Source organism: Silurus aristotelis (assembly GCF_946808225.1).
Source record: "Silurus aristotelis genome assembly, chromosome: 7".
NCBI lineage: Eukaryota > Metazoa > Chordata > Actinopteri > Siluriformes > Siluridae > Silurus > Silurus aristotelis.
Window position 1 is genome coordinate 29,453,097 of NC_139580.1, and position 23,755 is coordinate 29,476,851.

At 39.8% G+C, this 23,755-nt stretch overlaps 2 protein-coding genes across 5 annotated transcripts in view; one reads left to right on the forward strand and one right to left on the reverse strand.

The window, feature by feature from the left end:
* Nucleotides 1–18,936, forward strand: part of dennd6b (DENN/MADD domain containing 6B) — a 35,231-nt gene extending 16,295 nt beyond the window's left edge. The window contains exons 2-21 of one of the 4 annotated variants that reach the window (XR_014534295.1): nt 4,091–4,129; nt 4,215–4,257; nt 5,654–5,765; nt 5,841–5,921; nt 9,039–9,144; nt 9,455–9,534; nt 10,725–10,787; nt 10,880–10,935; nt 11,250–11,372; nt 12,348–12,443; nt 14,611–14,705; nt 14,790–14,855; nt 14,962–15,026; nt 15,121–15,210; nt 15,308–15,361; nt 15,589–15,689; nt 15,790–15,892; nt 17,163–17,237; nt 17,380–18,215; nt 18,364–18,936. Coding sequence is in view for 2 of the 4 variants with exons in the window: in XM_083546362.1 (XP_083402488.1) it covers nt 4,091–4,129; nt 4,215–4,257; nt 5,650–5,765; nt 5,841–5,921; nt 9,039–9,144; nt 9,455–9,534; nt 10,725–10,787; nt 10,880–10,935; nt 11,250–11,372; nt 12,348–12,443; nt 14,611–14,705; nt 14,790–14,855; nt 14,962–15,026; nt 15,121–15,210; nt 15,308–15,361; nt 15,589–15,689; nt 15,790–15,892; nt 17,163–17,237; nt 17,380–17,502 (1,575 nt within the window). In the remaining 2 variants the exon portion in view is untranslated. Of the gene's footprint in view, nt 1–4,090; nt 4,130–4,214; nt 4,258–5,649; nt 5,766–5,840; nt 5,922–9,038; nt 9,145–9,454; nt 9,535–10,724; nt 10,788–10,879; nt 10,936–11,249; nt 11,373–12,347; nt 12,444–14,610; nt 14,706–14,789; nt 14,856–14,961; nt 15,027–15,120; nt 15,211–15,307; nt 15,362–15,588; nt 15,690–15,789; nt 15,893–17,162; nt 17,238–17,379 lie in introns of all 4 variants that reach the window. The other 3 variants (XR_014534296.1, XM_083546363.1, XM_083546362.1) reach the window with 3 other exon arrangements.
* On the reverse strand, nt 18,891–22,600 carry gcc1 (GRIP and coiled-coil domain containing 1). The gene is made up of 3 exons (XM_083546291.1): nt 22,459–22,600; nt 21,014–22,084; nt 18,891–20,922 (listed from the first exon to the last, which is right to left on the reverse strand). The coding sequence occupies exons 2-3, from the start codon at nt 22,025–22,027 to the stop codon at nt 19,648–19,650; spliced, it is 2,289 nt and encodes a 762-aa protein (XP_083402417.1). The 5' UTR covers nt 22,028–22,084; nt 22,459–22,600; the 3' UTR covers nt 18,891–19,647.
* Nucleotides 22,601–23,755: the final 1,155 nt, after the last annotated feature.

The window sequence follows — 23,755 nt, forward strand, 5'->3', positions numbered from 1 at the left end:
CACACCACTACCCCATCTCACACACACACACACACACACACACACACACACACACACACACACACACCACTACCCCATCACCATCTCACACACACACCACTGCCCAATCACCATCACCATCACACACACACACACACACACACACACACACACACACACACACACACACCACTGCCCCATCACCATGTGTGAACTGAGTGATATAAGGGTACTGGGGGTACTGAAGTAAGGAATGTCACAGTATCAGATCAGTGCTGTAAACTTAGTAATGGAATTTAATATATAGTTTATAATATTTAGGCTTGTAGACATGGTCAAGATGATCTGCTGCAGTTCAAACCAAGCGTCACGCCACTACCCCATCTCACACACACACACACACACACACACACACACACACACACACACACCACTACCCCATCTCACACACACACACACACACACACACACACACACACACACACACACACACGCACCACTACCCCATTACCATCTCACACACACACACACACACACACACACACACACACCACTGCCCAATCACCATCACACACACACACACACCACTGCCCCATCACCATGTGTGAACTGAGTGATATAAGGGTACTGGGGGTACTGAAGTAAGGAATGTCACAGTATCAGATCAGTGCTGTAAACTTAGTAATGGAATTTAATATATTGTAATATACACTCACCGGCCACTTTATTAGGTACACCTGTCCAACTCAATGCATTTAGGCTTGTAGACATGGTCAAGATGATCTGCTGCAGTTCAAACGAAGCGTCAGAATGGGGAAGAAAGGTGATTTGTGACTGAACGTGGCATGGTTGTTGGTGCCAGACGGGCTGGTCTGAGTATTTCAGAAACTGCTGATCTACTGGGATTTTCACGCACAACCATCTCTAGGGTTTACAGAGAATGGTCTAAAAAAGAGAAAATATCCAGTGAGCAGCAGTTTTGTGGGCGCAAATGCCTTGTTGATGCCAGAGGTCAAAGGAGAATGGCCAGACTGGTTCGAGCTGATAGAAAGGCAACAGTAACTAAAATAACCACTCGTTACAACCGAGGTATGCAGAAGAGCATCTCTGAGCGCACAACACGTCGAACCTTGAGGAGGATGGGCTACAGCAGCAGAAGACCACACTGGGTGCCACTCCTGACAGCTAAGAACAGGAAACTGAGGCTACAATTCGCACAGGCTCACCAAAATTGAACAATAGAAGATTGGATAAATGTTGCCTGGTCTGATGAGTCTTGATTTCTGCTGCGATATTCGGATGGTAGGGTCACAATTTGGCATCAACAACATGAAAGCATGGATCCATCCTGCCTTGTATCAACTGTTCAGGCTAGTGGTGGTGGTGTAATGGTGTGGGGGATATTTTCTTGGCACACTTTGGGCCCATTAGTACCAATTGAGCATCGTTTTAACGCCACAGCCTACCTGAGTATTGTTGCTGACCATGTCCATCCCTTTATGACCACAGTGTACCTATCTTCTGATGGCATAAAGCGCGAATTATCTCAGACTGGTTTCTTAAACATGACAATGAGTTCACTGTACTCAAATGGCCTCCACAGTCACCAGATCTCAATCCAATAGAGCACCTTTGGGATGTGGTGGAACGGTAGATTCGCATCATGGATGTGCAGCCGACAAATCTGCAGCAACTGCGTGATGCTATCATGTCAATATGGACCAAAATCTCTGAGGAATGTTTCCACTACCTTGTTGAATCTATACCACGAAGGATTAAGGCAGTTCTAAATGCAAAAGGGGGTCCAAGCCGGTACTTGTAAGGTGTACCTAATAAAGTGGCCGGTGAGTGTAATATAATGTGATATAATTGACTAGTGAGGAGAGTGTGTTGAGAAGGTGGAGGGAATGTTTTGAGCAGCTGATGAACGAGGAAAATAAGAGAGAGAGAATGTTGGATGATGTGGAGATGGTAAAGCAGGAAATGGATAGGATCAGTAAGGAGGAAGTGAGAGCAGCAATTAAGAGGATGAAGAGTGGAAAGTCGGTTGGACCAGATGAGATACAGTTAGAAGCATGGAGATGTTTAGGAGAGATGCAGTGGAGTTTTTAACAAAATTGTTTAACAGGATTTTGGAAGGTGAAAAGATGCCCTGAGGAGTGGAGAAGGAGTGTGCTGGTACTGATTTTAAAGAATAAGGGAGATTTGCAGACCTGCAGTAACTACAGGGGAATTAAGTTGATCAGTCACACCAGGAAGTTAATGGGAAAGAGTAGTGGAAGCCAGGCTGAGAGAAGAGGTGACCATCTGTGAGCAACAGTCTGGTTTCATGCTGAGGAAGAGCACCACAGATGCCTTATTTGCTTTGAGAATGTTGATGGAGAAGTATAGAGAAGGTCAGAAGGCGTTGCATTGTGTGTTTGTGGATTTAGAGAAAGCGTACGATAGGGTGGAGAGAGGAGTTGTGGTATTGTATGAGGCAGTCAGGTGTGTCAGAGAAGTATGTGAGGGTGGTGCAGGACATGTATGAGGACAGTGTGACAGCAGTAAAATGTGCAGTAGGAATGACAGACTGGTCCAAGGTGGAGGTTGGACTGCATCAAGGATCAGGTCTGAGCCCTTTCCTGTTTGCAGTGGTGATGGACAGGTTGATGGACGAGGTCAGACAGGAGTCTCCATGAACTATGATGTTTGCGGATAATATTATGATTTGTGGTGAGAGTAGTGAGCAGGTTGAGAAGAGCCTGGAGAGGTGGAGGTACGTGCTGGAGAGAAGAGGAATGAAAGTCAGTAAGAGTAAGACAGAGTACATGTGTGTGTGAATGAGAGAGAGGGCAGTGGAGGGGTGTGGTTGCAGGGAGAAGAGGTGGAGAAGGTGGAGGAGTTTAGGAACCTGGGGTCAACATTGAACAGTAATCTAGAGTGTGTTAGAGAAGTGAAGAAAAGAGTGCAGGCAGGGTGGAGTGGGTGGAGAAGAGTGATAGCAGGAGTGTTTTGTGATAGAAGAGTATCTGTGAGAGTGAATGGGAAAGTTTATAGGACTGTGGTGAGACCTGAGATGTTGTATGGTTTAGAGACAGTGGCATTGAGTAAAAGACAGGAGGTGGAGCTGGAGGTAGCAGAGCTAAAGATGAGGTTTTTTCGTTGGGATTGACGACAGAATCGAAGTATCGACGATGGACAGATTAGAAATGAGTTTATTAGAGGGACAGCGTATGTAGGACGTTTTGGAGACAAGGTGAGGGAGGTGTGATTGAGACGGTTTGGACATGTGCAGAGGAGGGACATGGGGTATATCAGTAGGAGAATGCTGAGGATGGAGCCGTCAAGTCATGTCAAGTTTATTTCTATAGCGCTTTTCACAACAGACATTGTCTCAAAGCAGCTTTACAGAAATTAACAGTTAAGGTAAACGGTGTGTATTTATCTCTGATGAGCAGCCGTGGCGACTGTGGCAAGGAAAAACTCCCTTAGATGTTATGAGGAAGAAACCTTGAGAGGAACCAGACTCAAAAGGGGAACCCATCCTCATTTGGGTGAAGCCACCAGGAAGGAGGAAAAGAGGAAGACCAAGGAGGAGGTTTATGGATGTGGTGAGGGAAGACATGCAGGTGGTTGGTGTGACAGAGGCAGATGTAGAGGACAGGGGGGCATGGAGACGGATGATCCGCTGTGGCGACCGCTAATGGGAGAAGCCGAAAGAAGAAGATATTAATGTGATATAATGTGATATAATATATAATATAATATACCATTGAATGTGATGTAATATAGTATAATATAATATAATATAATATATAATAGTGCACAAAGATGTTATGATTGTGTTATGATATTAATTTTACAGTAATATGAGAAAAATGTATAAACACCAGTTTTTTAAGCCTTGAAGTGTGTCCTTGAAATAACACATGAATGCACCATCACGTTCACGTTTCTGCTTTGGACTGCTTATATTTGTAGGTCAAATCCATTTTTAGCCTCACAGAGTTACACATGAGGAAACACTTGACTATTTCACCATTTGTTTCGGGGAAAATACTGAATAAATTTGCAGATCATCCAAATTAGCATCTGTTACAGGAGAATTTGTTTTTGTTTCCTCTCATAGTTAATTTACCCTCATGATGCAAAACTTACAGAGAAGGAGGTAAGAGCATGAGTTATATACACTTTTTATTATAATAGATGATTAGCTTTACTATTCTGTGTCTAAAAAAAGATTTTTCCTTCAGAAAACAAGCATATGCTACCTATCCTTTCCTGACTCATTTTCGGGTAAGTTCGCTCGAGTTCTGTTCGTTCATTTCCTGGTTAATTTAATCCATTTTCAGATGTTATAATTCTGTGTTTTGCTCTGTCTGTTCACGAGACAAGTGAAGGTTCACGAGATTCACTTTATAAGGAACTAGTTCCTTATTGGTTGATCTGATGCCGTTCACTCGCCTTTATTAGTGACATTCAACATTCATCTGCACATTTCACACAATTAATTAAATAAATGTACAAAAGCGTTCACAATTTGCTCAAGGCAACACGTGCACACGTGACGGCAGGATGTGGAGGTTGAACAAGTGGTTTTGAGAATTTCTGTTCTGATCTGAGAAACGCTCCAAAGCAACCAAGAAATACTGTAACTGTTTCTAATGGTCCAACAGTAAAACACTGGTCATGTATGTAACTGGTTTCTAAGAGCACCAGTGATTTTGTTTGTGTGCTTGAATCCCAAGACATCAGCATGGAATGACAGAATGACTTTGTGTCTGATTGGAGAATGTTTTCATACAGCCATTCTTCACTAAACCATTCTCACAGAAGATCGCTAAGGATTAACAGGAAAGTCATGTGATGGATCATGTAAGCTGCTGAAAGGTCGAGATGGATGAGTACTGATCTAATGACATAAAGCTTCTCAGTTAAGGCCACACAATCAGCTTGTATGGAGTGTGCAGTTTTGAAGCCACTCTGGTCAGAATCTTCAAGGTTGTTCTGGGAAAAACAAAGAGACCAGAGTGTTTCTCAAAGAATAAAGAGACTAAATGCCTGGTCTCTAGGGTTGGTTTCTACAGGATGGACCATTGCTAACTAGCATTTGGTTAATGAGCCAACGTTAGAGATGACGTGTAGGTGGTTCTGTGTGATGGTCTGGAGCATTGTGAAGATTAATGGGATTGAGCATTGCTCAATTGCTAAGAGGAGATGAATCCTGACATGAAGAAGGGGAATGTTCAAAAAGTAGTGAAAACAGATTTGGTGGTTCTTTATTGGCAGTCATGGACAAGCATAAAGAAGGAAGTGGCTGGTTGAGACGAGAAACAAATATATTGTAAAATTCACGAGCGCGATTTGTCAGATGAGATGAGAACTTGGTACTTGGAAGTGGTAGCCTAGTAAATTAGGACCTCTGAACAGAAAGTCGTGAGTTCAAATCCCAGCACTACCAAACTGCCTTGTTTTTTCCTTGTTTGTCTTGATAGTTCATCTCCTGACCTGTTTACGTTTATGTTTAGGTTTTTCGGTCACGGTTATTTCAATAATTGCCTTTAACTGCAATCGCATTGGACTTTTGTCCAATAAATATAATTTTAATAAACAAGTGTTCCACTGAAAATGCTTAGATTTTTATGAGTATTAAGCGAAGTTACATTTAGTACCAATCTTCTCCCAAAGGAAGCCTTGGAGACACGCAGTTCAGTTTTAGGCTGCGCCAGTCTGTGGGACGAGTGAGTGGTATATGGTTTGAAGAGACAGATGTGTACAACAGAGAAGCACCACTACCACTGCAGGTAAGATATGTGATATTAGTTTACATATAATATAATAGAATCTGTCATAGAGCTCTATTTTTCTTTTTATGTTAGAAGGAAATGGCTCATTTCTACGGCTATGTGTACTTTAGACAAGTGAAGGATGTCTCCGTCAGAAGGGGCTACTTTCAGAAGGTGGGTACATGAGATGATATAAACCAGTATTCCTGCATGCCGGAGTCTAGCCACGTGGTTTACTGTTTATCAAAGTTTTTACTAGAGGTTGATAAATAGTTGATTGTACCGATAGTGATAGCTCGGTTGGATCAAACGTGCAGATAGTTTTTAAAATGGATACTGGATTAAAAACAAAACAACATAACACTCCATGTAAAATAATACTAAGCTTTATTACAAAAAAAAAATGGGCTAAATGACAAATATGAATATATTAATTATATTGATAAACATACAGGAAAATAAGACATGCATTGAAACTGAAACAAAAAGCAACATTCCAAATAAATAAACAGTTACTTCTAAAATGAATAAAATAGACAGTGATTCACCTCTAGAGACCGCACTTATACTGTATAATGACAGCGGACCTTCTCAGCCACTCCAGCAACCATGAAAAACTATTGGTACGTATTTTTGCAGATAATTCCAGCATTCAACTATGAATAATGATTAAGCTGATTAATCGGCAGATCAAATAAATCGGTCGACCTCTACATTATATATTTATATGAATCGAAAAGAAAAGAAAAGAAATAGTAAAAGAAATAAAATAGCAGTCACTTTTCTTTCTTATAAATATAAACAACTCTACCAGCTGTGTGTTTTAGCATATAGTATGCTAGTGGCTTAATTTTGTAATGTTTTAACAATGAAACGATACAAATGCACCAGAAGAATCTAGTGAAAAAGATTGTTCTTGAGTTATTTCCCGAATTAATTGGTGGGATTTAAATAACATTAATTGATGATAATTAAATTTAATCTCACACTGAAATTGAAGTTGATTTTACTGAATGGTTTGATTCAGTGAAATTCATGAAAATATAAAATTAAATTTCAAAGTCAAGTGTCACAGTTATGGGCCCTGATGCTTTTAGTATTTTATGTAACTTTCCTTTACCAACATGACATCACATAATGCTAATAAGATTGATTCACAGGGTTTCAAGAGGTTTAGGTCAGAAGACTGGGATGGTCATGACACAAGATTGAATCTGTGGTTACTGAAGCATTATTGTGTGGATTTGTACTTATGATTTGGTTGATTATCCTGTTGTAACATCCAACTGAGTGCCAGCTGTAGCCTGGCAGATGCAGTCAGATTTAATTCTCCATAGTATTGATTTTTAAAAATCATTAGCATAGTGATTAGCGCTATTCAAATAAAAATAGATTAATCTGCCCTTCAGAATTAGCAAGCAATCATAACAGGGTGAAGATTTTCTTTATCAGTAAGATAATAGTGAGTTTAGCTTTTTACTGCTGATGCCACATTCCAACTCCCTGGCACACTTAGACCCCTGCATCGTAGCCCATCCATAATATCAAAATATCTTCCCAGAAATCTCAAGTAAACATGCTTCAAAATAAATCTGCCAATCTCTAATTAGTTTAATAACATTGTCCCAAAGCAGCTTTGTGAGAAATTAAAAGGTTTTGAAGTTGGAATGTAGAAGTTTAATGTAGATAAGTGTGTTCCTTATAATAGTATCCCTAATGAGCGAGCCAGTAGCGACTGTGGCAAGCAGAAACTCCCTGAGATGGCATAAGGAAGAAACATTTAAAGGAATCAGACTAAAAAATGAAACCCATTCTCATCCTCATCACCAGATGTCCATTTATTATTGTTCCATCATTGTTGTGGTGCTCAGTGTTGGGTGCTGTTCATGCAACCTGTGCTCTTGAACCATTGTAGCAGACCTTTATCAATTACAGTCCAAATCCATCCTCATTTATCACGTTATATATTTTATTATTGCATCACATCACATTTTTCTTCACATTGTGGAGCCGTAGTATTCTAACAGGCTTCACTGAGCTTTTGGAGAACGAACAATCCTGTAAAATAATCATATTTAACAGTGGAATTTCAGTTATTTTAAGTGTAACCATCCTTTCTTTTATGCCACACCCACTTTCACTGCTGCCTAAAGATCTTTTTTTTTTGTAATTTTTTGGTTCAGTCACATTTCTGTTAGAGCTAACATTAAATAACGAAATAATGTTTTGAATCATCTTTGAAAATAATGTTTTTGGTGTAAAGATGGTGGGTAGTGAGTTTTAAAGACATGGTAACCTAAAAATGCTACCATATGAGAAATGTGTGGCTGTCAATTAGCTGTCAGTCGATTCAAATATTAAATCGCAATTAATCGCATGATTGTCATGAGTTAACTCGTTTTTATCTGTTCTAAATGGACCTCAAATGAATACTTTTCAAGTTTTTAATACTCTAATCAACATGCGCATGGACAAATATTGCTGCTTTATTCAAATGTATGTTTATTATTAGTGAAACCAAACTCAACGTAGAGCATAAAGACTAAATATTTTTGTGTTTTAAAGTATTATGGTGTATTTTAAATGATGTAAATCATCAGGACACTAAACAGAACTTTTGCAATGTTTCCACACGGGTGGTTTTAATTGCCAGATGTGTCCATCATTGAGGAAAAAGTATTTATATTTCTAATTAAAATGGTCAAACAGAAATTTGCACCACATAAATCACGCATTATTAATGCATTAATTTGAACAGAAAATTACAAATATATAAATGTGTGAAAATTGAAATTTTGGCGGACTACATAAGAATTTTGCTAATCACTAAGAATAGCATAAAATGTACAATATAAAAAAAAAGAGCTCATAACTTATTTACACCATCCAACAAGAAAAACTGTTCCAAAGGTGTTTTGAAATATCACACTTATCACAGTTTGTTGACTAGCTTTTTGCTAACAAAAGGTGAACTGTATTTCTCCACATTTAGCTCGAATGCTCAGAGGTTGTAAATGACGTGATTTCGAGTTCTAAATTTCTGAGGTAATTTAAAAGCAGAATGTAAATAAAAAACAGGTTTCTATTCAGCGACTTGACATTCTGTAGAGGTGTCAATAATTGTGATACATTTGTTTTATTATTCCAGTGTCAAATTAAGCAAATTACTAGCATTTAATTTGACACGGGTGTCAATAATTGGCATTTGAATAGAATTTATTCACCTGTTTCTGGCAGTGTTGTTTTTCTGAAACTTGGCTACCTACCTAACTGTTTCACTTTCGGCTCTAGTCTCTGGTGCTGGTGTCCAGACTGCCGTATGTTCACTTGTTCCAGTCTCTACTGCAGATCATTGCCCCTGAGTTCTTTGAGAAGTCAGAGCCTTGTTTGGAGGCAGGTGAGGACAGCTGGTCCATTCATTTAACATAAGAAGTTTCCAGCATTGTGTCAAACATGATAATGCAATGATGAACATGATAAATTACATAACCTAAAGGCTCTAATGTGCTTGAATGCCAATATATCTAAAATACAGGTTTAGAAATAGAAGCTAACATAATGTAATCAACCAGTGAACCAGTGAATTAATTCAGCGCTGCATATATAATGTACTGTTAATAGCAGCCCAATGTGGTGTGTATAACGCTGATTAGTACATGTTTAAAGTAACTAACTAGTACAATATCTGTGTTGTAAATATGTTGCAGTTTGTAATGAGATTGACCTGTGGCCCCCACCTGCACCAGGACAGACACTCAGTTTACCTGTGATGGGAGTCATCTTGCAGGTTCATGCTTCATCCATGCTTGTAGCTTAGTAGTGAAATAGACCATGTTGATTCTCAGATAGAAGGTTGTCATTACCAACAGCATCAGGAAACACCCAGTTGTTGTATCAAACCTGGACATATTTATCAAGTACCTGTTATAAATGTAACTGGGTATAAATACATTGCATAGACTGAGCAGATCATTTATCCTAATTAAATATAAATGCAGCTTAAACATAATAGCTATTGTGTTCATCTGTTCTGAGAAACCTTGCCGGTGTTTCAGACGACGTGTCTATCAGTATTCTGCAGAACAAAACAAAAATTATTTGTGAGGTTCATCCTGAAATGTCCTGTTTTAAAGAACAACTCATGAAAAGGACTGGCAGGTTTTTACAAAATCCCCATCTTAACTACAAAACAACAACCAAAACAGACCTGAGCCAAAGGCAGAATGTTTGGGAAAAAGTATTTTTCTTCGAGGGAAATGTCACTGTACAGAGGAGCTGGCAGTTAAAGCAGTTATTTTCGGAGCTATAAATAACCTTCAAGAGCTCCTGAATAAAACCACATGATCAAAGAAACAAAATATGCTTTTATGTATCTGAAACACTCTGCATAGCTCTACTGACTCTTCCAAAAGTTACAATAAAAATATATTTGCTTAAAATTGTTCTACTGTTATTAAAAGAAAATGTTCTCAGGTATTCATTCAGGTATTACAATTAAATGCCACTTAAAGCACTCTGGCATCCAGAATTATATCACATCCAAACCATGTGTCCAGTGACCTAAATGATTAAATATTATTATATGGTTATTGTTTTCACCTAAATAACAGATAACAGGTTTAATAACAGGTTTAGAAAAAAGTTCTAGTTCTACAGGGCGAAGTCTTCCAGCAGTGCTGTGTTCAGGAGATTAAAATAAAGATATAACATTTACTTTAATTTAATAACAAAAGAAATGTAGGTTATAAAACATACAAATATAGAAGAAAACATCAAGCTTGTCTTTACTGCCTGTGCAGAATTCTACGTGTCCTCAAGTGCTTCCGAAAACATGCTACAATAAATTAGGTGAATTAACAATAAATTCACAAGGTGTGAGAGAATAGTCTCTGGATTCATTATAATCCTGAACAGGAGATAACTGTGCTTTTGTGTTGATGAGTTGATTGTTTTGTTTGCGTATTCCTCTACTTCCAGGTCAGAATTCCTTCAAAAGATGACAAACCAGGAGGAAGTCCTATCAGCCAGGGACAGAAAGAGGTGTGAGCTCATGTTTTATATGTGTACTGATGAAGGTCTGAGATCAAATGTTGATATTTCCTGAGTCTCTTCTCTGTTTTTGTCGTTTGTAGAAGCGTCTCTCTTCCTCTATGGTTCTCTCTACCATTCATGAGCTGGATATTTTTAAGTATGTTGCCGTACGGTTCTATTTGCTGTATGCGTAGATGATATTTTTGTTGTTGTGCTGAAAATGGACAGATTTTATGTTTTGATATTTGTAGCTCTGGGGTAAAATCTGTTATTGGGAACAAATAAACCTCCTCATGTTGAGTCTTAGTGATGAGATGTGATTAATCGTGTAGCAGATGAATTGCAGAGCAGATGTGATTAATTTCAATTAATAAAATGAATAGATTAAACATTTTAATATAAAGAAACATGAAGATCTAAAACATCAGTCACTGCTCTAAACTGACTTTGTAGACTTTGTGTCCTGTTCAGGTGTTTCCAGTCTGTCCTGATTCACATACAGTTGCTGTGGGAGCTGATGTTGCTAGGAGAGCCGTTGGTCGTCATGGCACCTTCTCCAGCTGTGTCCTCGGAGACAGTGCTGGCTCTAGTTAGGTATTCCCAATTCCCAATCTTCTAAAGACTTTCTATTTATAGAGTCAGATATCTGTTATACTGCATTTGCAATTCAGTTATATATAATAATAACATAAAGGACAGACACACATCAGCATAATATTATAAGATTATAAAATTCTGAGTGGTGAAGTGAAGTACACTGATTATCTCTTTATCATGACACCTGTTAGTGGGTGGATTTATTTATTAAGCAGCAAGTGAACATTTTCTTCTCAAAGTTTATGTTAAAAGCAGGAAAAATGGGCGAGTGTAAGGATTTAAGTGAGTTTGATGAATTTCTAGACGACTGGTTTAGAGCATCTCCAAAACTGACCACTGCAGACCAGGAACATCTCACAAGAGCTGCAGTGTCTATTAAAAGTGCTCCAAGGAAGGAAAAGTGTTGAACCGGCGACAGTGTCGTGGGCAGCTGAGGCTCATTGATCAACAGACGAGCTCCTGCTTGCTGAAGAAGTTCATGATGTTAATGCTCTATGGGTCACGACTGTTTTGTCAGAACAGGAAAAGGGCACCAATACAGTATTAGGCAGGTGGTCATAATGTTATGCTGATCAATGTATAAAACCGACTATTTGGTTATCAAGACTATTTTTCAACACTGCAGGAATATAATTTTCAGATACAGTCATGCAATTCACTCAAAGCTCTTGTGGTCTTGTGGTTTTCCCTTCACATTCACCTCAGCCAGTCTGCATGTGAACCTGTAATTATTGGTTAGTGTGCAGGTGTTTTCGATGTGATGCGTTTAATTCATTCCTCCTACACTCTTTTCAAAAGTACTTCATACAAATGCACTTTTTACAATTATAGCCAACTTTTTTATAAACATTACAAACTCATTTAAAGATGAATTAATGAACGGAGGTTTGTCTTTGATTACACCACACTAGGTCGATCTATTGTTATGTAAATTATGTGTAGTTCAGCAAGTTCCTATTCACTTCTTTCCAGCTGCATCAGTCCATTGAAATACTGTTGTGATTTTCGGCCATACTTTACCGTCCATGACTGTGAGTTTAAGGAGTACACGACCAGAACTCAGGCACCGTAAGCACAAACACACTCCAAACACGAAAAAAATCTCAAAAACCTTCTTATATTATACAATTATAAATATATACATACAGTGGGTACGGAAAGTATTCAGACCCCGTTAAATTTTTCACTCTTTGTTATATTGCAGCCATTTGCTAAAATCATTTAAGTTCATTTCTTTTCCTCATGAATGTACACACGGCTCCCCATACTGACAGAAAAACACAGAATTGTTGACCTTTTTGCAGATTTATTAAAAAAGAAAAACTGAAATATCACATGGTCCTAAGTATTCAGACCCTTTGCTGTGACACTCATATATTTAACTCAGGTGCTCTCCATTTCTTCTGATCATCCTTGAGATTGTTCTACACCTTCATTTGAGTCCAGAAATTTTTGATTATACTGATTGGACTTGATTAGGAAAGCCACACACCTGTTTATATAAGACCTTACAGATCACAATGCATGTCAGAGCAAATGAGAATCATTAAGGTCAAAGGAACTGCCTGAAGAGCTCAGAGACAGAATTGTGGCAAGGCACAGATCTGGCCAAGGTTCCAAAAAATGTTTTGCTGCACTTAAGGTTCCTAAGAGCACAGTGGCCTCCATAATCCTCAAATGGAAGACGTTTGGGACGACCAGAACCATTCCTAGAGCTGGCCGACCGGCCAAACTGAGCTATGGGGGGAGAAGAGCCTTGGTGAGAGAGGTAAAGAAGAACCCAAAGATCACTGTGGCTGAGCTCCAGAGATGCAGTCGGGAGATGGGAGAAAGTTGTAGAAAGTCAACCATCACTGCAGCCCTCCACCAGTGGGGCTTTATAGCAGAGTGGCCCGACGAAAGCCTCTCCTCAGTGCAGGACACATGGAAAACCCGCATGGAGTTCTCCAAGATGGTGAGAAATAAGATTCTCTGGTCTGATGAGACCAAGATAGAACTTTTTGGCCTTAATTCTAAGCGGTATGTGTGGAGAAAACCAGGCACTGCTCATCACCTGTCCAGTACAGTCTCAACAATGAAGCATGGTGGTGGCAGCATCATGCTGTGGGGGTGTTTTTCAGCTGCAGGGACAGGACGACAGATCAAGGGAAAGATGAATGCGGCCAAGCACAGGGATATCCTGGACGAAAACCTTCTCCAGAGTGCTTTGGACCTCAGACTGGGCTGAAGGTTTACCTTCCAACAAGACAATGACCCTAAGCACACAGCTAAAATAACGATGGAGTGGCTTCACAACAACTCCGTGACTGTTCTTGAATAGCCCAGCCAGAGCAATGACTTAAACCCAATTGAGCATCTCTGGAGAGACCTAAAAATAGCTGTCCACCAACGTTTACCGTCCAACCTGACAGAACTGGAGAGGATCTGCAAGGAGGAATGGCAGAGGATCCCTGAATCCAGGTGTGAAAAACTTGTGGCAGCCTTCCCAAAAAGACTCCTGGCTGTATTAGATCAAAAGGGGGCTTCTACTAAATACTGAGCAAAGGGTCTGAATACTTAGGACCATGTGATATTTTAGTTTTTTTTTTTTTTTTATAAATCTGCAACAGTGTCAACAATTCTGTGTTTTTCTGTCAATATAGGGTGCTGTGTGTACATTCATGAGGAAAAGAAATGAACTTAAATGATTTTAGCAAATGGCTGCAAAATAAAAAAGAGTGAAAAATTTAAGGGGGTCTGAATACTTTCCGTACCCACTGTATATACAAGGGGTATCAAAAAGTTTAGAGACTAGTTTTGTAATAAGCCAACAGATGGCAGCACAAGGCTGCACTCACAGTCACAGTCACAGGGAGCACCGACCTTCATATGTCAGTGTGCCAAAATACATCATCCTGTGTACATCTGGAGCCGTGCAACTTGTGCTATTCTGACCACATGTGCACTCTGATACCCAACCTACTCACCAGATTTGGCTCCTGCAGACTTAGCGTTCTTCCTGAAGATGACGATCCAGCTCAAATGTCGCAGTTCTGACACCATTTAAGAGATCCAGCGTAGACGTAGATGTACGTGTACATGTAAACGTAGATGTAAACAGAGCTAATCTCGAAACTTTTTGATATCACCTTGTAGTGTATTTGTGAATACAAATGTTCAGGCATCCAATAGAAGATCATGAAGTACCAAAAGATGACAGATTTTTCTCTCTTCATATTTCCTTTTGTAATTTCAGGCCTAATGTTTTACTTGGTGTTACAAATCCTTTCTTTATAAAGACCTTTCAGAACTGGCCTCACATCATGTGTCTGGGGGATCTGAAGATGTCCAGTAAGTGCTGCTTTCTTCTAAAACTCTATCTTTAAAACTCAACACATTTCTTATTACACAAGATTGATCACACTCTGATTTTAGGAGATTTGCTAAAACAAGTTAAACTAAAGAAACTGACCAAGCTGAAAATGCTGGACACAAAACCAGGTGCATAGAAAGGCATTCATTCAAATTTTGTTTTATTACAAAAAGTTTATAGATTAAAGACTGTAAAATAAACATCTGTGCCCTTGTGTTGTGGTCCATGGTTAAGGTGTATACACAGCGTACAAACCCTTTCTCCATAAAGACAAAGCTCTAATCAAGCGACTTTTAAAGGTAAATAAAACCGAGCCTGAAAAAACTATGCATATTAATAGCAATGTTAGAATTATGTTTCACTCCTTTCTCTTTTACTTTATTTCTCTCTCAGGGAATTCAGAAGAAAAGGCCTTCTGAGGTGCAGAGCGCCATCTTGAGGCGCTATTTGTATGAACTGACCCAGAGCTTTGTCCTTCCACTGGTGAGGACTCATGTTCATTATAATACTTAATAAATAAATAAATACCTTGATAATAGAATGATTAGGAGCAGGTTCAGAACTAAAAAATGTTTTGCAGGAGCGATACCTGGCTGGCTTGATGCCCGGGCAGATATCAGTGACTCCATGGAAGGTTAAATGAACTTAATTCCAACCTGTTTAGATTTGAAATGCTTCAGAGAGATTTGCGTTCACGCTAAAGCATTTTATTTTATTTTATTTTTTTGTGCAGATTTATAAAATGAATGATTAGTGTGTGTGTGTGTGTGTGTGTGTGTGTGTGTGTGTGTGTGTGTGTGTGTGTGTGTGTGTGTGTGTGTGTGTGTGTGTGTGTTTGTTTGTTTGTTTGTTTGTGTGTAGACTCCTCCTCAGATCCGACCGTTTAGTCAGGACGAGTTCTTCACCACTCTGAATCATGCTGGACCTCAAACACCCAAAGGGGACTGGCTCGGCCTTTATAAGTAACTTTATAACACAATGTGTACAATTAAATTGTTTCTGCTTTCTCTCTATAAATGAATATACTGGAATTAGATATTTGTCTGTTTGTGTGTTTTAAAGGAAATTCTTTCAGTCTTCTAACTTTGATGGCTGGTTTCGTGCAAAGCAAAGAGAAATGACACAGAAATTAGAATGTCTTCATTTAGAGGCCATCTGTGAAGCTGTGAGTACTGAAACCTTGGTCCATAGCAACACTGACCCACATCTATCACACTTTACTCAAAGTTGTGTGTAAATGTAAGCATTATCTAAATCAAAGCACAAAATTCCACTGGATTTACAAACATCAGACAAAGAAAGGTGAAGTTTCCAGACAACAGGGAGAAGAGGAAAATATGATATAAATATATACACCGTTCAGCCGTAACGTATGTTTATTCAGCGTAAGTTTATTCAGCAATGCTGTTGATGCTCGATGGGTCACGACTGTTTAAGCAGCAAAAGGGGACCAACACAATATTAGGAAGGTGGTCATATGACTGCTTAAACAGTCGTGACCCATCGAGCATCAACAGCATTGCTGAATAAACTTCTTTAGCAGTTTGAGCTACAGGAGCTCGTCTGTTGGATCGGACCACACGGACCAGCCTTCACTCCCCATGTGCATCAATGATCCACGACCCTGTCGCCGCTTCACCACTGTTCCTTCCTTGAAGCACTTTTAATAGATACTGACCACTGCAGACCAGAACATCCCACAAGAGCTGTAGTTTTGGAGAAGCTCTGACCCAGTCGTCTAGACGTCACAATTTGGCCCTCGTCATACTCGCTCAAATCCTTACGCTCACCCATTTTTTTTTTTTGCTTTATCACATTAACATTGAGGACAAAATGTTTACTTGCTACCTAATAAATATTTCCCACTGAGTAACAGGTGCCATGATGAAGAGATAATCAGTGTTACTCACTTCACGGCTCATAATGTCAGTGTTATAATGCTATATTTGGTCGATGTGTAACATTATCAGATGGGACTTTTCTGTACATTCACCATAAGGTCCATCCTCCAGGTCCATCCTCTAGGTTAACATAAGCCATTATTAAGGAGCTGGGAGCTCAGTGGTTCTGGGTTACTGAAGGTTGGGGGTTCAAGCCCCAGAATCGCCAAACTGCCACTTTTGGGGCCCCAGAGCAGGGCCCTTAACCCTCTGTGCTCCATCGGGGCTGTATTATGGCTGACCCTGTGCTCTGACCACAACTTCCTAACATCACTGGGGAATGTGAAGAAAGAATTTTAAGTATAAAGCACCCCTTTAATCTCTATGCTTACATTTACACACTAACACACTAAATTTACTGTGATTTCATGAATAGCAGATTACTGATAATAAAGCTTGTGTAAATGTGTTCACATCACATCCAGGCTCTTTGTAAGAATACATCTCAGTGTGTTGGAATTGTTTCGCTCTTGTTTCGCTGTTTACTCTTTACAGGATCTGCTGAGTTGGACAAAAGACAAGTCTGAAGTGGAGACTGTTGACCTGGTTTTAAAATTGCGTGAAAAATTGGTTTGTGATAAAATTATAAGCTCCCAATTTCATCAGACATGATTATAAGCCAATGTCTCTACAAGTTTTAGTAGATTTACTACTGCAAACTCATCTGTTATTATTACATACTTTTCTTTTTCTGTTTTCTTTCCTACACTAGAGGAGAGCTCACACACAGCAGCTTCTGGTGAAGGAGGAATTACTGCACAAGCTGCAGAACTACATCCATTCTGTGATCAGCTCTCTGCCTGAGGATCTTCAGACTGTACTCGACAAAAACTGATTTTAATGCAGGGATGAAAATCCGATTTGATCAGGTAGCTCTTGTGCTCTCATTTCAAAACTCGTGGAGCAGCAGCAATAATAGATATACAGCAACACACAGGGGATAGCAATACTGTATTATAGTGTGTGTGTGTGTGTGTGTGTGTGTGTGTGTGCACCACTGAGTGAAGCCATGAGGGTGAAGGGATAGAAATGTGGCCTAGCTGCCTCTCACTCGTGGTGCTTCACTCTGCTCTACTGACTTTTGAAATAATAGAGATCTGCAGCTTATCAGTGAGAATTTACAACTTTAAGTCAAGAAAGTAAAATGTTTATATTGTATATATTGATGTTTATAGTTGTATAAAATTTATCCTCATATTGTCTTTATTATTTCTTCTGCTTTTTTTTTGTAATACTCTTACAGAAGGTTTTTTCTCCACTGACCATCCCACACTAGTATTAATGAGATCAACACTGATGTTGGCTGAGGAGGTTGGTGTTTATTTTATGTTCTAGTTCAGTTATGGAATCAGGGCTTTGTGCAGGACACAAGTTCTATTCCAACCTTAACACACCATAGAGCTTCATGGAGCTGGTTTTGTGTATAAGTCATGCTGGAACAGGATTGAAAGGAAATTGAAAAGCTGCAGAGACAGTTCTATAAAGTTATATGCTTCTGAATGTGTTAATAGCTTGAGGGAAGTTGGAGCTCAGTGGTGACGTCTCTTGGTTACTGATTAGAAGGTCGCTGGTTCAAGCTTCTACTCTTCCACTCCACTTCCACTACTGGGGCCCTGTCATTTTAAACCTCTGTGCTCCAGGGGCGCTGGCATCTCTGACCCCGGCTTCCTAACCTCACTGGGTTATGTGAAGAAAGAATTCACTGTGCTATATAGTACATGTCAGAAGTATAACGCACCGTTCTTTACCTTTTTCTTTCTTGAGGATGAAGCATGTGGGTGTGATGATCCGCTGTCCATATACTTTTGCCTGCATAATGTATATCTGTTTCTGATCTGAACTGACAAATAAATGCTTAAACAATAATTTCGTTTGAGTAGAACTGAATGCATGAAATCACTTCGAGGTTTAAACTGTTACAAGGAGTAGAAATGTGTAGTGGTGTGTGTAGTGGTGGTAGTGACAGTTGTCTTGATTATCATATACACTGATATTTAAAATTATTACACTGATGTATTTATGATGCATCCAGTAAAGTTGATAAAACTCTTGAATGAGTAATTTATTATTTATACAATATATTTATTCTCGGATGTGTTTTGTTAAAACATTAGCAGGCACTGAGAGTTTCTGTTTATCGTGATGTACGAATGTTGAAGAAAATGCATCATAATAAAAATGTAATGTTTCCTACTTTTGTATAAATCGCGGTAAAAACATTAATGAAAAATACAAACATCTTTATTAAAGATTTCAAATATCCATTTAATAAGGCACTGAATAATTCATTCTTAATCATACACAGAAGGAACATTACACCATGACAAGTTCTGATTAAAGCTCATTTATGAAAAAATGCAACTAGATTTTTACACACAGTTGAACATTTCTTACTTCATCAAAATACAATTTTTATTCCTGGAGTTGTCGGAATTACAGCTGGTGATGATCCAATAAAGATTTGATCATTAATTAATTAATAGTTAATCAGCAGTGGCTACTCAGTTACTCTCTATTGTGATAAAATCATCATCATCATCATCGGGACTACAATCCAATCACCCAGAAACAGAAGTCGTGAGCATTAAAACAGTGGCTGCCTCAAGGGAAGAAGACTACTTTCTTTAATATTGCATTTATAAGCATATATATATATATATATATATATATTTCTAAATAAAAAAGAACGGATACACACTTTTATACAAGCTTACAATGTTTTGCGCAAAAACAGAAATCAAAGTTTCATTATTAATGATTTATTGGTCAGTAAATATTGCTGACAGATTTAAAGCAAGTTATTTACCTGGAATGTCAGAATTATAAAAAAACTAAACAATGAAAAGTTATCAGCTTTACCAGAAAACACCAACTGAACATAAACAGCAATTCTGCCCTTATAATCTGATATACAGTTAAAAAAGATGAGAAAATAATGAGTAGAAAATAAATAAATGCACTGAGCTATGAATTGATCGCATCATCTATTCCTTGGTGACCACCAGCTGTGCACCTGCTGCTTCATGACAGCCTGCTTTTCCTGAGGGCTGAAGTGTAAGATGGTCAGTATGGCCATGAGCGTCTGCTGGCAACCTCTGGAGTCTTGTAGTGTGAGGAATCTATAGATGACGTTCTTGAGATATTCTAAATTAGCACCGTCTCTGCTCTGGTCACGAGTCCTCTTGTCCAGCTGTGCCTGCAACTCATCTACCTCCTCCCTGTGCTTCTCTTCATTAGCAAACAATTTTCCTTGGAGTTGATGCATGCCTTCCTCCAGCTGATGCTTCTGTTTGCGCAAAACAGAAATCTCCACTTCGTTTCGAGCCAGATGTTCAGCATACAGCAGCAAGGTGTTTTTTGGGGGGGTGGCGAGCTTCAGCGTGATCATCTCACCATCTTCATGCACAGAACTCTCAAACTCGACATCCCCTTTAAATCCCCTTTCTGCTACGTCACTTGCCGTGGTTTCGGATCGAAGTTTTTCTAGTTCAAGGTCCTTTTCTTCGAGTAGAGCCATGGTGCGCTCTCGCTGCTTGTGCAGCTCTGCCTCAAGGTGCAAGAAATTCTCTCTGTGCTGAGCCTCTAGCTTCTCCAAGTCCTGTTTATGAGACTGGTGAAGAGCCGCTAGTGCTTGCTGTTGCTCCTTAATCTCCTGCTTGTGCGTCATCTTGGCTTCCTCTGACTGAACACGCAAGTTGATGTATTTTTCCTTCAGTTCCGCCAGCTGGTTCCGAGCTTCCTCGAGCTCTTTGGTCTGCGCACTGTCTTTGCCGTTCTTATTTTTTAGGACTACCTGTGCTCGCACTTTGTATCGCTCAAACTCCTCCTTTAGCTGTCGCAGCTCTTGCTGATAGAACTGCACCGAGTCCTTCTCTGCATCCTGTCCCCCTGCTCCCTCCATTATTTTCTCAATTTCCAAACTTTTTTCTGGAGATCTCTGTGCAACCAGCTGCAACAGCTTCTTTACCTTCAACAGCTTGTCCTTCAGTGTGTTCACATCCAAATTTAGTTCATCAATTCCAAGATCACCTGAGGTGTTCCTGGAAGTGCTGGCTGCAATAGTTAGGGCCTTGTTTTCTGAATCCAGCTGGAGGATATGCTCACGGAGCCTCTGAGCATTCTGCTGGTCTTTCTGCCTGGCCTTCTCACTCACACCCAGCAGCCCAGACAGCTCAGAAACCCGCTCCTCTAGACTTGCCACTCGCTGCTCTTCCAGTTGTGCCTGCTTCTGCAAGCAGACATCTGCCTGAGCAACCTGCACAAATATGTTTCAAAGTCAAAAAACATAACACCTTTAATCAAATGCCATTAATAAGCTTCAGAGTGTTAAAGTATTGAAACTATACCTTTCTAATCTCCTGCTGAAGCTGTTGGTTAAAGTGTGCTTTTAGATCAGCGATCTCCTGCTGCAGTTCCAGCACTCGCTGCTCCGGTTTGCTTTTCTCAGCCTCCAGAGCCTGCAGACTGATCTTCAATGATTCACACTGCTGATTAACCTGCTTCAGCTGCTCTTCATAAACTAAACCTTTGTCTTTGCTCTGCATGGTTTCTGCAAAAGCTTTCCTGGCATCCTCCAACTGAAGTTCTGTATCCTGCCTAAGGCTTCTCTCCTCCTGCAGGAGTTTCTGAAGTTCACGAAGCATATGGCCGTGGTCATGCTGTTCTTGATCATACTGGTGTTGCTGCATAATCACGCGTGCTCTGCTCTCCGCTAGCTGTTCCTTAACTGCCTGGAGTTCAAGCTGGTGCTGCTTACGCTCGTCCTCTAGTTTTTCCCGTGCTTCCTCCAACTCCTGCTTCATCTTACGCTTATCAGCTTGGAAAGAGGCTTCCATCCGGGACTTTTCCTGCGTAACTGTGGTCAAGGACGAGGTCAAGGTAGTTAGCTGAGACTTAAGTTGGTTTATCCGGTGGTCTGATTTTGCGTTTGCTGAGCCTAATGTTTGCTCCACAGCTGCAGGGCTGGTGTTGTTTTCTATTTCGCTCTTCATTGGCTGTGGAAACACTGCGTTACCGTCTCCATGATCGACCTGGTTCTCATCTGCGGCATCACTCGGGATGCTGCTGCCAGTCACAACACTTTCACCACCGGATTCAGCAGCGTCCAGGCTGTCTTCACTGTGCAGTGACCCGTGGTCTTCAGCGTGTTCGGTGTTGGGCTCCGGACACTGTGCAGACACCGTCAGGACTTTCAGGCTAGCTTCCAACGCCTCCTTCTCCTTCAGTAAACTCTTATAGGCCTGGACAAGGTCTTTAAAACGGGTTTGGTACTGGATGAGCTGCTTCTTCTGACTTTCAACACATTCAAGCAGCTCTTTTTTGCTCAGACCTCCGCCGAAGCTCACCCCAAACTTCTCCATGCTGAACTACTCGCGACTCTCAGTGCCGGTTCATTACAGAGAGTCAGAGGTGTGAAGCTGCAGGAGTTCAGGTGGAACAGTAACATTAGAAGATTTACGACTGCGGTGTTTCAGAAATTCTAGTCATTTAAGGTGATTTTCTTTTATTAAAAGCGGCTGGCAAAAATAACAACCAGATTAAAACATATATACAAATATACACGTTTTAAATATAATATAACTCAGTAAACACCCAGCTGCTGAGACCGACCGGTCCTGCCATAACAACTAATCAACCACACAGCTCACAGTTTGTCGAGATGTTAATAAACAAAGCAAACGCAGAAAATAATTACAGTTTACATTCTCCAGACAGTCCAGACGCGATAAAAAAAAAATAAAATAAAAAACCAAACAATTATAATTTACAAAGTCTGTTCGCTCGTGTTTACCTTCCACATGTCTCTTCCGGCTTCTCTTCCAAGGGGCTCATGCGGAAGTGACGTAGTAAGTGACGCCTCGTGGGCCCGTCTTAACACACAATCTTTTATTTTATCAACAAGAATTCTAACCTTAAAAATTTACATGAACTTTTTTAAAAACATTTTTAAATTCAACAATAAACAATAAAAATGAATAAGAATCCACAGTGATTTACTGATGCGGTTGGAATATGTTACGTCACAAAACACCGCGCGCGGACGAGACAGTGTTCTCGAGAAATCTCGCGAGAAATCAGCACTGCTCTGTGTTCTGTATAAAAATCTTATCAGAATCAGAATCAGGTTTATTGGCCAAGTGTGTTGATATACACAGTACATTTGGCTTTTGGTGACTTTTAAAAGTACAGACATAAATAACACTACATTTAGTTTAGACTATAAAAGACAAAATAGACAATACAAGACAATACAGACAATATGAGCCTACACAAACAATACAAGTAATAAATAGAGCACAATACACAGAGTATATCACAGATCAGTAATGTACATAGATGGCAGACTATACTTCCTATTTTAGGTCCAGCAAAGGATGTCATTTCTATGGAAATTAAGGAAGTATAGTCTGCCACAGGAGCTGTTGATACAGTTCTACACTGCAGTCATTGAATCCGCCCTATGCACATCCACCATCCAGAAACATCCATAAACCAGATGGCCAATTTACATAAATGCTTCTCTGAGTTCAAGTGGTAGATATATTTTAACATCCACTGTTCAGAGGAAACTGAACACACACACACACACACACACACACACACACACACACACACACACACACACACACACACACACACACCAGGGGTTCTGGAGGAACGTTGTTTCATTTCACTGTGTACTGTGTCAGCTATATATGGTTGAAATGACAATAAAAAGCTCTTGACTGTGTGATGTGGGCTTTCTTGATGATGGAGCTGGTGTTCAGTGACCAGGTGAAGTTCTCTGCCAGATGAACACCAATGAATTTGGTGCTCTTGACAATCTCCATGAAGGATCAATCAATGATCAGTGGAGAATGGCCCCTCTGTGCTCTCTTCAACAATTATCTCTTCAGTTTTGTCAAAGCTTAGAGACAGGTTGTTGGCTCTTCACCAGGCTGGTAGCTGTTGCACCTCTTTATGCTGGCTCGTCATTCTTGATGATGATACCTACCACGGTTGTGTCATCAGCAAACTTGATGATGTGATTCGAGCGTCTTGATGTGCGTCATGATGAGCTTCTCAAAGCACTTCATGGTGGGTGTGAG

What these genes read in the sequence shown, in the direction of transcription:
- gcc1 (XM_083546291.1), bottom strand. Translation starts at nt 22,027, where the DNA reads ATGGAGAAGTTTGGGGTGAGCTTCGGCGGAGGTCTGAGCAAAAAAGAG. An exon ending in TTCAGCAGGAGATTAGAAAG is followed by an intron (nt 20,923 to 21,013) that starts GTATAGTTTCAA and finishes ATATTTGTGCAG; the next exon opens with GTTGCTCAGGCAGATGTCTG.